Source organism: Quercus suber, unplaced genomic scaffold (assembly GCF_002906115.3).
Source record: "Quercus suber isolate HL8 unplaced genomic scaffold, Cork oak 2.0 scaffold_151, whole genome shotgun sequence".
In the NCBI taxonomy this organism is placed as follows: Eukaryota; Viridiplantae; Streptophyta; class Magnoliopsida; order Fagales; family Fagaceae; genus Quercus; species Quercus suber.
Genome location: NW_027069612.1, coordinates 1,176,446 through 1,194,265, shown reverse-complemented (window position 1 = coordinate 1,194,265; position 17,820 = coordinate 1,176,446). Strand labels below are relative to the sequence as shown.

Genomic DNA, 17,820 nt, shown 5'->3' with positions numbered 1-17,820 from the left:
AAAATTAAAAAAAAAAAAATTATTGCTTTCTTTCTCTTCTTCTCTTAAAAAAAATATATTTTTTCTCTCTCTTTAGACCCTCTGTTTCTCTCCATTTTATTTTTCTCTCTCTTCTTCTCCTCTCTCTCTCTCTCTCTCTCTCTCTGGCTTTCGATCTGTTTCAGTGGGTTTCGGTGGTGGGTCATGGTGGCAATGGTTTGTGGGTCTGATTTGGAGGCACAGTAGTGAGATCAATCGTGAAGCATGGTGGTAAGATCGGTGAGTGCATGGATTGGATTGTGGGGTTACAATTTTGTTTTGGTGCCTGGTTGTTTTTTTTTTTTTTTGGTAGGTTAGATCGGTGAGTGCTTGCCTATGATTCAGTGGTGGATAGGATTGGTATCGATGAGTGTGTGGTTGAGATTTGGTGGAAGAGGAAGGTGGCTAAGAATTTGTGAAAGAGGAAGGTGGCTGAGATTTTGTTTTCGCAATGACTGGTTTGTTTTTGTGGTGGTTGGGTGGTGGTTAGTTGTGATTTTGGTAGATGGTTGTGGTTATGCTTTGGTTTTTTTCCTTTTCTTTTCTTCTTTGCAGTGGGTTATGGTTGCCACACTGTGGTGTCCGTGGCTTGTGGTGGAGGTGGTTGTGGTGGTGATGGGTTGTGGTTTTGTTTTTGTTTTTATTTTATTTTTTCTTACAGTGAGTTATGGTTACTAAAATGGTGGTGGTGGTGGAGGTGGAGGTGGAGGTGGTAGCAGCTGGTTGCTTTTGGTTTTTGTGTGATTTTTTTTTTTTTTTTTTTTTAAAGTTGTTTATATTATTTTAAATGAAGTAGTAAAAAATTAAAAGTTTTGATGTTGAATATATTTTAAAGAGAAGTGGTATAAAAAATAAAGTAACTTTTTTCAGGTCTTAAAAGTCAAAATTTTTAGACTGTGAATGCTCTTTAGACACATACAACATGCATGCGTTGCTAGTTTTTAGTCCATTAACATACAAGAACATCTAACAAATGATTTATAAAGAAGGTTGACCTGACTCGCATTTGAGTTAATTAAATTTTAATGCAACCAATTGACGTAAGGTTGCTGTGGTGTAGTGGTTATCACGTTAGTCTTACACACTAAAGGTCCCCAGTTCGATCCTGGGCAGCAACAATCCAAATAACATTTTTTTTTTGACAAGATGATGGTGTCTACTTAATGCAAGCATAACCTTAAGACACAATTTTTTGTGTGATAATGTTTTATCACAATTTTTATGTGAATTTATATTACTTTTAATTAATAGTGACTAATTAAAGGTGAATTGAATTTTTTTTTTTAAAGTCCAAGGCCTTAATTAAAACATTTAAAATTTGAGGTTTTAAATTTGAAACTACTACAAATTATAAGGGGATTATGTAATCTACCAACATATCTTAAAGTTAATGTCAATAACAACTTGTTCTCTTAGTTTTTCTACCATCACCAGCCACCTAGTGGTGCCATTAGTATTGTCCTTGACAATACCTCCAAAGAGTTTTTGTTTTTTGACAAGAAGATGGTGTCTACTTGATGCAAGCATAACCTTAAGACACATTTTTTATGATATAGTATATGAAATATGATATAATTTTAGTATGACATGAGATTATATAATAATCATTTTATTGTGGATATTTTGGTAACAATAACTAAATGACTGATAGTGTACCAAATGTCTTATACTTTCATATGAAAGATTAATTTTTTGTGTGATAATTTTTGTCACAATTTATGTGAATTTCTATTACTTTTAGTTAATAGTGACAAATTAAAGGTGAATTGAAAAAAAAAAAATTATAAGTCCATGGCCTTAATTAAAACATTTAAAATTTGAGATTTTAATTTGAAACTATTGCAAATTATAAGGGGATTATGTAATCTACCAACATGTCTTAAAGTTAATGTCAATATCAACGTTTTCTCTTAGTTTTGCTACCATCACCAGCCACCTAATCTGCTCATTAGTAATGTCCTTGGTAACACCATCCACTACTTGGTTAATAATAAAGGGTATATTTCTACCATCACCAGCCACCTAGTGGTGCCATTAGTAATGGAAGTAAACTATATATATATATATATGAGCTGGGTTCAAGTTACACCTGGTGTAACTCTAAGCAATATTATACCACTTATTATATTTTAATTGGATGCAAATATTGACAAATCCACCGTTAGATTACATTATCTTCGTATATTCTTCATGCTTACAAAATTTCAAAGTAATCAAAGATTAATAGTCATGTCATCAATCAATTGTTAAAATTCAAAATTTTATAGTTTAAAATAATGCATAAAAAATGAGTTTATAAATCAAATGGTAAATTGCATTCGATTGATATGAAAATTGACATGCATGTTAAGAATATATAGACCATGTAATTCAACTATTAGATTTTCAAAATATTAATTCAATAACAAGTTATTAGATGGTGTAACATTACTTAGAGTTACACCAGATGTAACTTAAACCAACTCTATATATATATATATATATATACAGATAGATTATGCACCGAGATGGAAGTAAACTGCTCCAGACTCCAACGGTCCAACCCTTCAACTCTCAAATAACCCAGTATATCCTCAACATACAATTGTCATGTCGACCTAGTAAATGACCAATTAATGTGGATTCCTAGTTCTAGTGATTCTTTCATACATTTGTGGAATGCCCCATCAGTCACTATCTAGGTTCAGGCAAAAATCATATGGGCCTCTTTTTGCAAAAATCATATGGGCCTCTTCGTTTCGAATCTCTTCACTAGTTATATTATTTCAATAGATTAAAATAATCATAGCACTAGATCTATCTTTTAAATCATAATGAAGACAAATCTAAAAAGCGATTTATTCGTTGTTGTTGTTGTTATGTGATCATGTGTGATTGGCTTGTAATAATGCTGTCCACAGTTAGAAAATGGTGAACCTAGTAAAGTTAGAAGGGGAAGAGGTCAACAGATCTTTCCATTCTCATCACCAATAAAATATGACATGTAATGTTGTCCTAACCCCAGTCCTGGTTGTTGGTTGGATCCCTCCATGGATGGCTGAAGTAAAATGTTGAGTCGCAATCAAACTTTCTTTTGGAATTAATTTAGTAGTTTACCAAATCAGTCCCTTGTTCTCCTTATTTTCACTTTAAGGCTTTATTTGTTTTGCTGAAAAATATTTTCTCAAAAATATTTTATATTTGAAAACATTTCACGTTAAAATATTTTCAAATTTTCTAATATATGTTTATTTATTTATTTATTTTTAAGTGTTTTGTGTGACATAAAATTTTTTAAGCATAAACTACCAAAACTAATGGCCCAACTTACTAGACCAACGATTCCAACAATAAGGTATGTTTTTGTAAAATATTTTAATAAAATTTTGTTAGCAAAATGTTTATAAAATATTTTATGGTTAACGGAAAACAATTTCAAATTTGACCAAATTTTATAATACAACAAAAACGATAAAATGCTGAAAATGTTTTTCTAAAAATATTTTACAGTGAAAAAAAAAAAAAAAAGCATAAATTATCATTAATAGGAAAGACATTCATTTTATTTCCCATTGAAATAGTATATATAATGATATTTGGGGCCCTCATTGGTGGGAAGGGGTAAAAAAGCAAACTTTAGCTATATTAAGGAGAGGGGTTGGAGGAAATTACAAGGGTGGGAGGGGAAGCTTCTTTCTCAAGTTGGTAGAGAAGTTTTTATCAAAGCAATTGCTCAAGCCATTCCAACTTATGCCATGGGATGCTTTAAACTACCCTTGGGCCTATGCTATGAAATTGAAGCAATGGTAAAAAAATTCTTTTGGGGGTAGCAAGGTGACAAAAGAAAAATATATTGGGTCAAATGGTCTGAGTTGACAAAACCAAAATTAGATGGAGGATTGGGATATAGAGATCTTGCTCTTTTCAATGACTCTTTTCTTGCCAAGCAAGCATGGTGGCTTTTACATGATGAAGACACTCTTTTTCACAGAATTTTTAAGGCGAGATTTTTCCCCCATTGTTCGTTCATGGAAGCAAAAGAATTGGCAACCGATTCCTATACTTGGAAAAGCATTTTGAAGGGGAGAGAGGTGATCCAAGTGGGAGCTAGATTTAGGGTGGGCAATGGAAAAAACATCAAAATATGGCAGCATCATTGGCTGCCCATAAAGCATCCTCCATTAGTTTCATCCCCGATCATAGAGTCTATGGAAGATGCCACAGTGGACTACCTAATTGACAACAACACGGGTAAATGGGATGCTGAAATGCTTAAGGGTGTGCCCATACCAGTTGAAGCGGAACTTGTTCAAAGTATACCATTGCCTCAATGCCAAATAAAGGATGCTTTGTATTGGCCATTCACTGCAAACGGGCAGTATAATTGTAAGTCTGGGTATAAGTTTCTCAAGGACTTGGAGGAAAATTCAGAGGCTAGCACTCACTCGAAGGTGGATAAGAAATTTTGGAAGAGCATCTGGTCCCTGGAAGTTCCAAACAAATACAAGAACCTACTGTGGCGTGCATGTAGAAACTCACTTCCAACAAAGCAAAACCTGGTCCTGAGAACTATCTTACAAAATCCTAGCTGTGACCAATGCTCCTTACAAGCAGAGGATACTTTGCACTCAATGTGGAGTTGCACGGGCTTGAATGAGGTGTGGGAAGGTGACAAATGGAATTTTCGATCAAGGATTCATTTTGCTGATTTTAAAGAGTTGTGTAGCTGGATTTTTGAAAATGGGAAGCCTATGGACCTATTTGCTATTCAAGTGTGGAGTATTTGGAACCAATGAAACAAGCTCAGGCTGAATCACACTTGCTGCCTTACCAAAGATTTGCAACAGAGGGTAGAGGAGAGCTAGAACGAGATCTGAAGAAGCAATCTCAGGCAAACCCGATTCAGCTCAATGCCTCAGACATTGTGGACAGCACCTGCACTAGATACTTACAAGATCAATTACGATGGAGCACTATCAAACGCAGACAACAAATATAGGATGGGAGTAGTTGTCAGGGACTGTTGAGGGGAGGTAATTGCTTCACTTGTGCAGCAGTTGGATCAGGCATACCAGCCTATGGAAGTTGAGGCAATGGCAACGTGTAGGGCAGTGGAGTTTGGCAGTGAGTTAGGACTTCATAGAGCCATTGTTGAGGTGACTCGGAAGTGGTTGTGAAGGCCCTAAGATGCAAGGATAATGGGTTAGCTCTTTATGCCCATTTGATAAATGACGTGTCGTTATTCTTCGGTATATTTTCAGAATTGTCATACTCTCATGTAAGGAGAGATGGTAATAAAGTTGCTTACAGTTTAACTAGGCTAGCTTTGACATCACCAAGTTGTATTGTATGGATGGAAGATGTTCTATCTTGCACTTTACCTTTTATTCAGGTTGATTTGGCCGCTCTTTAGTTTTTTTTCAATAAAAGTATTCTTTCTCAAAAAAAAAAAAAAATCACACCCCTTGCTCTCCCAGGTATTTAATTTCTAGAAAGGTACCAACAAATTGGACAATAGTAACAAGAAGACATTCGTGATCACATCATATTTGGAGTTTAGAATACTTATTTTGACTCTCTGAGATGATTTTGGAACACTTACAAGTCTATTCATTCACTAATCTCTTAATTTATATATATATATATATATATATAAAACAAAAATGAATAAACAAAATAGTCAACAAGAGAATATTCACTAATCTCTTAATTTATATATATATATATATATATATAAAACAAAAATGAATAAACAAAATAGTCAACAAGAGAAAAAAAAAAAAAAAATCAATACAAGGCTAACTCATCATGACTTGTCAAAATCTATTGTCATTGCCACTTATTATTCAGTAATGATTAACATTTCCTTTTATATTTTTGAAAAAAATAGAGATGGAGAAGGATAAAAGAAAATAAAATGTAATTAATGATGTGATGGTTGCTTCACAAATAAAAATTTGTGTAAAGGTAAGGAGCAAGAGCTAAAATTTAAGTTTCCAAATAAAAAATAATAATAATAATTTCCAAGATCCAAATATTAGATACTCTCAAAGTGCAAAAATATTATATACTCTTGAAATATGGTAACGTCATATTTGATTTTCTCATATTTGCTGTGATATATATAAGATATATGTAAGATTCATATACATGAAATATACATTCTTCTAAAAAAATAAAAAATATGAAATATACATGATAATTAATTTTCCAAAATTCACCATAGCACACCACTAAAGACAGAATGATTTATCTTTGATGTGATTGTCACTTCACAAGTAAGATTCATTATTGCGCATTCGTAAAGACAGTATAATTTATCTTTGGTACGATTGTCATTCTATAAATACAAGTTATTATAGGGGTGGGTGAGAACAAGGATTGAGGGCTTAAAAAAAAAATTTAGATACTCTTAAAATATGATAACGATATTTGATTTTTTCACATCTACATTTGAATCCACAATAAATTTAATTAGTGAAATATGGTAACGATATTTGATTTTTTCACATCTACATTAGAATCCACGATAATAGTGTACATGGAGTCAAGTGTTATCTTGTGTGTGTGTGCACACACGTGCAAGAGAAGAGCGTCGGAGAGAGAGCGAAGCGAGAGCATATCCTCTGGAGGAGATAAATAGATGCCAAGAGAACCCAGAAACCAGGTAGTGCCACGTGGGACACTACCTGGCACTCGGGCATCGCATCTTCTCTTTCTCTCTCTCTTGCCCCCATTGCCTATGGCGGTCCTTCTTCACCACCTCCATTCCTAATCACCATCATCACCCTTCATCTTCACCACATATCCCTTCCCTACTCATTCTCTCTCTCTCGCTCTGCTAGATCACTAGCTCACTGCACAGCTTTCAATAATACCCCACAGCTTCTGACAAACTCTTCCTCCATATTCCATAATTGTTTTTTTTCTTTCAGAAGATTCCCTCCTCAGCTTCTCTTTGATTCTTTTTCATATTCGCCAATTCAGGTACCCATCACTTTGTTTCTCTGTCTTTTGGATTAATCAGTCTATCTGGGTATTCGTTTCGGACTTTGGATCTGTTTTCACAATCTGGGCTGGTGAGGTTTATTGTTGTTTTGATAAAGTTTTGGTTTTTATTGTGATTTTCTTCAATTTGTAGCCATGGTTGTTGGGAAATGCGATGGATTCTGAGCTTTTAACAATGGGGAATTTTTATCAATTTGGGTTAGTGAAATTTGGATTTTTAAGCTATAGGAGGTGACAATTACTCTTATGTGTAATAAAGGGATTGTATATAAGAGCCAGTTTGAGTCTGAGTCTGAGAATCCTATTATATATCAGCAACAACAACAACAACCTTATCAATCTGTATATTTGATGATGGATAGCCCAACATCAGCCATGGGTTCTTCAACCCCTTGTTCGAATGATGAAACCATGCGTGTTAAATTCTTGTGTAGTTTTTTAGGGAGTATATTGCCCCGTCCCCAAGACGGTAAGCTCCGGTATGTGGGCGGGGAGACCCGAATTGTTTGCGTGGCGAGAGATATTAGTTATGAGGAGTTGATGGGTAAAATGAGGGAGCTTTATGATGGGGCGGCGGTATTGAAATACCAGCAGCCCGATGAGGATCTTGATGCTCTTGTATCGGTTGTAAATGATGATGATGTGATTAACATGATGGAAGAGTATGATAAGTTGGGTTCGGGTGATGGGTTCACTAGGCTTAGGATTTTTCTGTTTTCACATCCCGAACAAGAGGTTTCGCCCCACTATGTTGATGGTGGGGATGATAGGGAGACTGAGAGGAGGTATGTGGATGCTTTGAATAATTTGAATGATGGTTCTGAGTTTAGGAAGCAGCAGCAACCTGATTCCCCTAGGATTGGTCCAGTTGAGGATATACATGTCGGGGAGCAGTTCTTTAACCCGGTAGGTGTGGAGGGTGGCTTTCATAGCCAAAGGGCTTCTGAGATATCAATGCTACAGTTTAACTTGCGTCACCTCACGATTCCTCATATGGGATCTGCACCACACCAGCCTCAGAGGTATACTGAAATGGAAGCTCCATGGAGCCCTGCATACTATTCTCCTAGGCATCCTGGGCACCATGATCCAAGACAATTGGCAGAGTATCCATCTTCACCTTCTTCTGCACGTTACCGTCTGCCATTGTCTGATTTAACAGAAAAATGCTTAGATAGAATGCCAGAAGAATATTCTCGACAGCAAGCGAGTCACCAGCCCACGTATGAACACCAGCCACAATATTCTGAAAATGTTATGTGGGTGCCAAGTGGAGCTATATCTGGTGATAAGTCTGGTTTTCCTGGTAACATTTTTCATGGCCCCAATGTCGTTGAAGGGAACAGTGTTTGTGAGAATTGCCGGATGGCTTTCCAAAGAAATCAACCGCATTTGGAGCATGGGCTTCTCCAGGTCTCTAATCCATGTGCTGAGTGTCCCCCGAATAGAGAGACTTTCATGCTGAACACAGATGCCAAGTTGCACCATGGGATTTACCCTAGTGAGCAGAATCATGATATTCGATCTGTTTATAATGAAACTCAAAATCATGAGAGAGGATGGATTCTGCAGAACAATTTGAATGCTCGGGTTGATGAAGTCAGAATACATGCATCTGGAGCTCCAAGATTGAATGAGCACTACATTGGTGATGGAGCAGGCATGAATTTCCCTATGGGTCATGGTAATTTAGCTGATGGACATCCTCCTCCATCAAATTATGCTTATCACCGAGCTGGACCTGAAATGGGGAATGATGTATTGCATGACCAAGCTGTGGCTGCTGTACCCCACATGCACATACCTCCTCATGAAGAAAGTGGGATACGGTATGGAAATTTGCCTTATGCTTATGGAGTAGATAATCTTTATCCTGTGTCACATGGAAATGTACCTGGACATGCCTTATGGAGAACTAATTCGCAGCATGTTGCTGCCCCTTATGAAGCATCCAGTGCACCTCAGCAAGTGAATGGTACAGCTAATCCAGGATTTGTCAGGCCGGAGGGTAGTCCAAGATTCTGTGTTGGCGTGGACAATCATATTCCTCGGGTAGAGTCCTCACAAAAAATATTGGGTTTTGATGGGTCAGCCATGCCAGAATATTCTTATGGCCATGCTTTAAAATTGAACCCAAACTCATTCAGTAAGGAAAGTCTCCATTCATCTCGACCCCTGCCTGAGATGGTCAACTTTGCCACCCCCTTGGGACCTGTGCCACCATCAGATTCATCTTCAACTTTGATTCATGATAGAGTGGTTTCTTCAGTAGCTTCTGGTTACAATCCTGATTCAAGAAAGGATACCAGTATCACTGAAGTGGCAAGGTTGGATGGGAAAAGTATAATTGGAGAAGAAAAAGAGGCAAATCAAGTAGAAAAAGTTGAGAACTCTGAATTGCAGAATATTTCTCATCTAGAGCAAATGAAAATTGATAATAACAACTGTCAGGAGACTTCTCTCGGTTCTACCAATTCAGTCTGCTTGAAGCCTGCAGAAGAGAGTGGTGCGAAACTGGGTGAAAAAGTCATTTCTGCACCTCCTGAAGATTCAAAGCTTTCAGCTGGACATTTGAGTTTCTTACCTGAGTTGATTGCTTCTGTGAAGAGGGCAGCATTAGAAGAAGCTGAAGAGGTCAAAGTGAAAGTTGAAGAATGTGCTGACCTTAAAGAAGCAACTGTAAATGAAATAGAATCAGCGGTAAGAAACAAGTAAATTTTCTTTATAGAGAGATTGTTGTATAATTATTTATTCTCTTCTGATGTCCTGTTAATTTGATAGAATGCTCATGGGGATCAAGAGTTGGATTTTGATAATGACAATGTGGATACCTCCAAGATCGAGCCAACAAAAGCGGAGGCAGAAGCTCTTGACAGGGGATTACAGGTTACTGCTTGCTGTCTTATTCACATTATTTGCATGTGTTAAATGAAGCATTTAGATTTCATATCACTATCATAACTATCCCCTTTTCATGCCCTTGTTTCTAACATACTGCATCTCTTTGACAGTCAATAAAGAATGATGATCTAGAGGAAATCCGGGAATTAGGTTCTGGAACGTATGGGGCTGTTTATCATGGGAAATGGAAGGGTTCTGATGTGGCAGTAAAGAGAATAAAAGCCAGTTGTTTTGCAGGGAGACCTTCTGAAAGGGAACGTTTGGTAGTGTCTACATCTATCACTCTTGCGTTTGTTTGACTAGCATTCTTGAATCATATTATGGGAAACAGCCTATTGAGTCATATTGTGCAATTTACTTGGCGTAATATGCTGTAGTGTTCTCTTCAAATATAATTTGTGTTCTAATGGTAATTGCAAAGCGCAGTCAAGGCCGTGATTATCTAGGCAGCCCATTATGCTGGAAGAACACTATTGTTATGTATTTCTAAAAGAAAAGATGGGAAAAAAACAACGTGGCCCTTATATAAAATGAGCCTCACAAATTTGCTTAAGGTGAAACAAAAAGAAATTTAAGTTTAAGCATCGTATCAAGTAATTTACTCTATTTTGTTTCAACTTTCATTATGGTTTTTGATACACGTTTACACAAAAAGAAGGGGAAAATGTAGGATAGGCCATGAATTTTATGTGTAAAAGTTTACACATTTATGATTAAGACACAAATTGAAATCAATAATATATTTTTTGTAATAAATACAATGAATGAAGGCTATTGTGGGAAGTATAGAAAACATTCTTATTTTTTTATTTTGCTTGGTTAAGCGTTGTGCTTATATTGGACTGTTCATATGTTAGTGGAATTGGCTATAACAGTGACTAGATATGTAATCCTGTCATAGATTGCGGATTTCTGGAAGGAGGCTTTGATATTGAGTTCATTACATCATCCAAATGTTGTTTCTTTCTATGGAATTGTTCGTGATGGTCCTGATGGATCTTTAGCAACTGTGACAGAGTTCATGGTTAATGGATCTTTAAAACAGTTTTTGCAGAAGAAAGACAGGTAGCTGTTCTGTAACTTTTTACAGTGTGTTTCATTCAGATTTCAAATATTTTAGCACTATTTTCTGTTTTGGAATGTATGCTTCATGTAAAATTTTTGATTGTCTGCTCCAAGTTTATTTAAAGAATCCATTGAAAGTTGAATGAGTCAGGGCATAATGTAATTGGACAGGACTATTGATCGTCGTAAGAGACTCATCATAGCTATGGATGCTGCATTTGGGATGGAGTATTTGCATGGAAAGAACATTGTACATTTTGATTTGAAATGCGAAAATTTGCTGGTGAATATGAGAGATCCACAGCGTCCCGTGTGCAAGGTATGATGAGGTAGACATATTTCTAGGTTAAATCATTTTGATTGGTTCGTTTCTTATGGTTTTCAATATCCTGTTTTGGTGTTACCTGTTATAGTTCTTGTTTTCTCATACTAGTGTTGTTTTTGAAATATCTTTGAAGTTCAGAATTATTTTGCGTGAATGCAGTATTATTAACTAGGAAACATCGGAAGCTTGATATGAAATCAACTTGTGATGGTTTGGTTATTGTTTTCTCTTTTCACATGTGCTCACTTGAGTCTGTTTTAAACTTTACTGTCAAGCTTGATAATTAATTTTCAGAGGGGCTTGGATTTTGGAAACTGATGTGTTCTGTGTGTATCTTTTTAGATTGGTGATTTGGGCTTATCAAAGGTAAAACAGCACACTTTAGTGTCAGGAGGTGTCCGTGGAACTTTACCTTGGATGGCACCTGAGCTTCTCAGTGGGAAAAGCCATATGGTGACAGAGAAGGTAATTAACTCCCAAGCGCGAAAGCGTGAGTTTTTCAGTGTTTTTTATTTTTCCTTTTAAATGTCCTTTCTTTAAGATCTTTTCTGCTGTTTGGTTTCATTGTTATTATTTTATTTTGCTGTAGATTGATGTTTACTCGTTTGGGATTGTTATGTGGGAGTTACTCACGGGTGATGAGCCTTATGCAGATCTGCATTGCGCTTCCATCATTGGTAAGTACCAACTTGTTACTAGACTATGTACAATATTTAATCTGGTTACCCTTGCTTGCCTGATCTAGTTTGCACACATATTAGGGGTTCCTTTGTGTGTAAAAAATACGAAAAAATATGATTGAGTTTGATCTATCTTCTTGCATTCAAAAGGATTACAATGGATGACTAACTATTGGAATTCATTCTTGGGCTTTAATTTATCTTCTTGAATTATTTTGTAACCAGTAGCAATATTTCTGGGATCTAACCGGATATTATATTTACTGTTTAAGTAGGGCTACTATTAATTATACTACAAAACTCGACCATGATGTTGCAATGTGTTTCTTCTTGGTTCACAGGTGGAATTGTAAACAACACATTGCGCCCACAAAGTCCAACATGGTGTGATCCTGAATGGAAGTCTCTGATGGAAAGTTGTTGGGCTTCTGATCCAGCAGCTAGGCCATCGTTTTCGGAAATCTCTCAGAAGCTGAGGAATATGGCTGCAGCGATGAATGTGAGATAAATCCAATCTTGAAGAAGTAGGTTTCACTTCTTGCCTCATATGTTGAGCAAGAATTTAAGAAAGAGGAAAATAAAATGAAGCATAGACTTTGCACTATAAAGCAGCCTACTGGTTTCTAAAGTATACGCAGGCTGGTTGTGTAATTTTATGCCTTGGTTCATTTTTGACAAACCTTTTCTAGTACTGCAGTGAGAACGGTATTTATTCTTTATAGAGTGCAATTTAAGCTCTCAGAATGGGTTCTGCCAGCAGAAGATTTCATTTTACCCCAAGGAGAGCTTGGACTGCATGATTAAAATGTAAGTATTTCCCATCAAATTTTATGTAAATTATTATTATTATTATTTTTTACCTTCTATTGACAACAATGTCTGTGATGATGAAGCAACTTCAGTACGTTCACATATCTCATCATTTTTAATGTGATTAGGATGGCATTGCTGACACATGTTCTATTATTATTGGAGGCTGGACTCAGCTTTTTGGATGGATGTTTATATAAATGAATGGTAATCGCAGTATTATAAGCTTTGTCTTTAGAAAATAGTGATGCATATACTGCTGTAACTCTGATGAAACAGGAAACTAACTTGTTATGGTTAAGTCTCTCTCTCTATCCTTTTTGTTGTTATCTTGTTATATGAAATTTTACACCTAGATATTTGATACCTATATGTGCCAAATATACTTTGGCTCTTGGAGATGTAAAAGAGTATAGTATATGATTATTTTTTTAAGTACCTCCTTGCCTTTTCTATTCCCGTTGTTTGGAGCGTAGTGGTGCAGTTTACTTTGTCCATTGTGAACTAGTTTTGGTTGCCTGGTAGTCATAATCAGATCATGCATTAGTTGATGGAATGTTTGGCTATTGGTGTCGGACGCTATATGATGGTTACTGGAAAATTTGAATTGGGTGGTACTGGTGGGTGTATATTATTTGCATTTCCATAGTTTGAGCAAGCTGCACCTGCTACGCAGAAGGATCCTTTAGTTTAGTCTTGTATGTTATAAAGATGTTTCAGACATTAATAATATCTGTAAGAAAGCTGTGAATGTATGGAACTTGGACCTGTCAATCTGAGCTCTGATTTTTATTTATTTGGTGCCTAGACATTTGAGACTTAATAGTTTGTATAATGATTGGGATAATAACCGAGTTATGAATCCTATCTGCACTTGAATGGACTATGGAGTTGGCCATGTGATTTTCATGTTTTCCCAACGGCTTGTTTAGTATGGTTTATTTGGACATTTTTAGCAATACAACGGTAGAGTAATAGATTTATTTATTTTGATAGAGTAGCCTCATTTAATAGAGTTCCATCTTATTCATGCTGACTGGATATTAAGCCTCATTCTTTTGTTTGTCTGGTTGAGAGAATGTTTTTTCATGAATCACAGGTCCAAGTATTTTTTGTTTTTTTGTTAAAAAACTTAGTAATCTATATATATATATATATATATAAATAATAATAATAAGTAAAGCAGAGAAAAAATCTAATTAATTTTCAAATTGAGATTTAATTAGAGTTTAATTTTGCATTACGTATCTCATCTAAACTAAATTTAGAATTTTGTGACAAATGAGTTAATTTAGTGTAAAATTTGAATTTCAATTAAAGTTTAATTTTGCATCACATGTTTCATCTAACCTAAATTTTAAAATTTTTGTATTTAGGATATAAAACGAGGAGTCCAATATAATAAATCATAAAAAACATAATCATATAACTTAAAAAAAATTCAAATTTATAAGTTATCTATATATATATATATATTAATAGGTAAAACTTAGAGAAAGTTGAATTAGAATTTGAAATTATAATCCAATTTTGCCCGTGTCTAAATTTATGTGGGGACTACAACATAATTATCTACTTAAGCATGTGTCATGTGTCTACTTAAGTTTTTTAATCTTTGTGTCAAATGAGTTAATGAGTGCAAAATACTAAGAATTTAATATTAATGAACTATATAAAAAAAAAAAAACAATTACATATACTCAATAAAAATCACCACATGTTTCTTAAAAAATAAATAAAATAAAAATCCCTATACGTTCTATCTTATTAAAAATTAGAAAAAAAAAATGATCATTAGTAGTATTAAATTTAGGTAAGAATTTTAATATGTGAGTAATTATATTTACTTTAAAAAAATAATTTGACTAATTATCTATTTTTATGATAAAAATTGTGTTTAATTTTAAATGTATCTATACGTATGCATGAATGCATATGTTACATGTTTTTTTCTTAAATTTTTTTTTGACTAATTATTTATATTTTTATAATAAAAATTTTGTTTAATTTTAAATGCATCTATGCGTTTACTTGGAGTTACATACTAGTATCTTTTAAAATAAAAGGCAAGATATTTCTTAAAATCGATGGCTTTTATTTTCTGTTGAGGCTATTACAGCAGTTCAAAATACTTAAAAATGAATTGCCCAACCTTCACTTTTTGACCTTAGTCGAGCATTGGATGGAGTTTCTATTGGCAACTTCCATGAATGTGGGGTTACGTTGCTTAAAAAAAAAAACACTAAAATTTTGAATGGCCAAAAGCTTACCTGGATCTGCTTGTAGTTTAGTGGTGTCACCTGGATCTGCCTATGTGAAAATTTCTTCCTCCCGTACTTGAAAACAACAATGTTATACATATAGTAAATTTCACAATTTTTTTTACAACTTGTTGAGTTGGCACATTTTAATTTGCAATGCATCACTTTTGCACGGATCACTATTTTATCACTTTTACTACACACTAATCAAAATTCACAAACTGCCACTCCAACCATTATAAAATTTATTGTGAAATTGGTTGTGCACTTTAGCTTATTAGTTTGAAAGTCGTAGGATAATTTTATGTTACGTATATTTTTCTATTCATACGTGTCATACCTACCTAATTTTAATTGTTAATATATGGTATTGTGTTATTTAATATATATCTTATAATAATGGATGAACATTTTTTTTTTAAAAATTTTTATGTAATAATAGATGAACAGTTAAGATTAGGGAAATAGATATATATATATAAAAGTATATAGGTATATATAAAAAAAAGTATGAACATTAGAAGTTAGAATGATTCTCCATCTTTCAAAAAAAAAGAAAAAGGAAAAAAAAAAGATAAAGAATGATTCTTCAATAAAGATCATGACTATGTGTACTATTCCCTATTTTTCCAATTGCATAAGTCTAATGTGTCATTATTTTATGAGAAGTGTTACATTTAGAATATTTTCATAGCAAATCATAGGTAGTATGTTGTTATTGGTTTTAATTTGAATTCATAATTTAAATTATTTTTTTGTCCACCAATAACAGTCAATAACAACTTGCTACTTAATATTTGTTGTGAAAATATTATAAAAATATTGTGGACATAGAATTTCTTTTATTTTATTGGAATTGAAGGATATAAATGGGAGGTTTAACAGAAATTTATTATAAATTTTAATTTCATTCCAACTCATTTGACCCTTTCTTATATCCAGCATTTAACTAACTTAAAATGTTTCAAAATTCCTTTTTTCCTTTTTTTCTAGATAATTTTTTTTTTTTGAAATCATCAATGTAAAATAGTACATTTGTAAGTTCTTTTACTAGATTTTATTGTTAAATGAAAGTGTTCCCGTCTTCAAAAAAAAAAAAAAAAAAAAAACCCTAAGATTGGTGTTTAGTGGAGTTAATTTAAGAATTATATTTGAATTTCTTTTTAGACACGTTATCAATTTTTAAATTTTGTAGTTTTGTTTCTCCACCTTCACCTAGTTTTTTGTTTAATAATAAAAATAAAAGCCTATCTTCCTCCAAGTTTAATTTTCTTATGCTCATCACATATAGTCTGAAATGGACCAAAATTGTAGTTGTATGAAAGGAAAATATATCTCATATATGAGATATATACATCATTTCTCTTATAGCTTATCTTATATATAGTGTGTGGAAAGGTCTGGTGGTGTTGTCATTAAGAAAATGATGCATTAAATCAATCTAAATTTTTAACATCATGTATGGTACATTTACTTGGTTTAAAAATTTAAATTTCGCCACCAAGGACTTGCTTAGTTTAGTGCAACTGTTTGTCAAATGTCATCACCCAATATGAAACAAAAATGAAAATTTCTGACATTCGAGAACAAAGAAACAAATTTGTTTTGTGTTATACTTATATGTTGGAATATAATGTACCAATTATGCTGCTCGAATATATATGGTCCCACTATAACTACTAACTCAACTTGACTAAATCACTGAGGAAGTACACATATATATATTCGAGTGCATGATTGACTTTCTTCGTTTAATTCCTATTTTTTCTCCTATACGACGAAATAGTACAATTTGAGGTTTATATGGTTTGGTCATGATTATAGTATCAATTCCGAGTCTTCAGGCAATAGCTGGGGTTTCACCAACTCAGACTCTCCGGTCTCCTCTCTCCTCTCTCAGTTATAGAAAATCATCCACAGAGTCAAATTCTATGACACCATCATCTTTAACCTCACGTCCTCTAGAAACTAGAAACTGTTGCTGTGGAATACCTAACACACGGCAAAGACTTATTCTTTAAAAGTCAAAGTTGGTATGTACCAATTGAAATCTTACACATTCATGTAGAAAGAATAACCACTTCTGCGTACTAACGGTTTTTTTTACGACTATATACTTTACTACAATTAATTGATGATAGGTGCAATTGTGATTAGTGAATCATCATTTTTATATAAACTTATTATTTTTTTTCTCAGTTATTCATAGTTGCACATGTCAAGATTATGACAAAAGTCGTGTTCATAGACCTTCTCCTAATCTAACATTCATATTACTATAAGATAATAATGAGCTGTTCCTTTATATTATTGGACTCATTGGCAGTACTTGTAACTTGTGGATTAGCATTAGCACTATCAACAACTTCTCTTACCTTTCCTCTTGTTGTAATATGAGGCAATTATGCCATTTGCTTGGGTTTAGAGGACAGCTTCATTCATTAAGGTAATTTTGTAAAACAAAAACTCATGCTTCAAGAGGAGATAAGATAATGAGAAGGGTAGGGTCAATTTCTTGGATTCTCAAAGTTTTGGGTTTGTTACCAAATTGAAATAATAATTGTAACAATATTCATCCAAAATATGAAGGGTTTGACAATTGTTGATGACTTGAGGGAGAGGGTACGGACCCAGTTTGAGCTCAGCAACTGCGTCCATTTGTAGCGTACTTTTGCATTATATTACATGAAGTGCATGGGAGATAATAACAGCGATATATATATACACATAATTTTTTGTCCTAATCTCAAAGTCGTTAAAGTTAAGCAATTAG

The 17,820-nt window shown here is 34.0% G+C and overlaps 2 protein-coding genes and 1 non-coding gene across 5 annotated transcripts; all 3 read left to right on the top strand.

Moving 5' to 3' along the window:
• Positions 1-1,063: 1,063 nt before the first annotated feature.
• On the top strand, positions 1,064-1,136 carry TRNAV-UAC (transfer RNA valine (anticodon UAC)). Its single transcript has one exon. It is a non-coding gene; the product is annotated as a tRNA-Val (tRNA).
• A 2,889-nt stretch (positions 1,137-4,025) lies between these two features.
• On the top strand, positions 4,026-4,793 carry LOC112023875 (uncharacterized). Its single transcript, XM_024056498.1, has one exon. It carries the CDS (start codon positions 4,026-4,028, stop codon positions 4,791-4,793), a length of 768 nt encoding a protein of 255 aa, XP_023912266.1.
• A 1,815-nt stretch (positions 4,794-6,608) lies between these two features.
• Positions 6,609-13,241, top strand: LOC112023885 (RAF-like serine/threonine-protein kinase PRAF). Of its 3 annotated transcripts, XM_024056509.2 has the most exons (9): positions 6,615-9,705; positions 9,787-9,891; positions 10,017-10,169; positions 10,808-10,971; positions 11,143-11,290; positions 11,639-11,761; positions 11,886-11,973; positions 12,318-12,783; positions 12,915-13,241. In XM_024056509.2, exons 1-8 carry the CDS (start codon positions 7,252-7,254, stop codon positions 12,482-12,484), a joined length of 3,402 nt encoding a protein of 1,133 aa, XP_023912277.1. In that variant the 5' UTR covers positions 6,615-7,251; the 3' UTR covers positions 12,485-12,783; positions 12,915-13,241. The 3 variants fall into 3 exon arrangements, with proteins under 3 accessions (XP_023912278.1, XP_065633346.1, XP_023912277.1); XM_065777274.1 differs by lacking the exons at positions 11,886-11,973; positions 12,318-12,783; positions 12,915-13,241 and having other exon boundaries at positions 6,611-9,705; positions 11,143-11,300; positions 11,639-11,752; XM_024056510.2 differs by lacking the exons at positions 11,143-11,290; positions 11,639-11,761; positions 11,886-11,973; positions 12,318-12,783; positions 12,915-13,241 and having other exon boundaries at positions 6,609-9,705; positions 10,789-10,948.
• Positions 13,242-17,820: the final 4,579 nt, after the last annotated feature.

Excerpts from the sequence above, each read along its gene's own strand:
- LOC112023875 (XM_024056498.1), top strand. The coding sequence starts at position 4,026 with ATGGAAGCAAAAGAATTGGCAACCGATTCCTATACTTGGAAAAGCATT.
- LOC112023885 (XM_024056509.2), top strand. The coding sequence starts at position 7,252 with ATGTGTAATAAAGGGATTGTATATAAGAGCCAGTTTGAGTCTGAGTCT. Across the intron at positions 10,170-10,807 it reads CTTCTGAAAGGGAACGTTTG|ATTGCGGATTTCTGGAAGGA; the intron begins GTAGTGTCTACA and ends ATCCTGTCATAG. Across the intron at positions 10,972-11,142 it reads TTTTTGCAGAAGAAAGACAG|GACTATTGATCGTCGTAAGA; the intron begins GTAGCTGTTCTG and ends GTAATTGGACAG.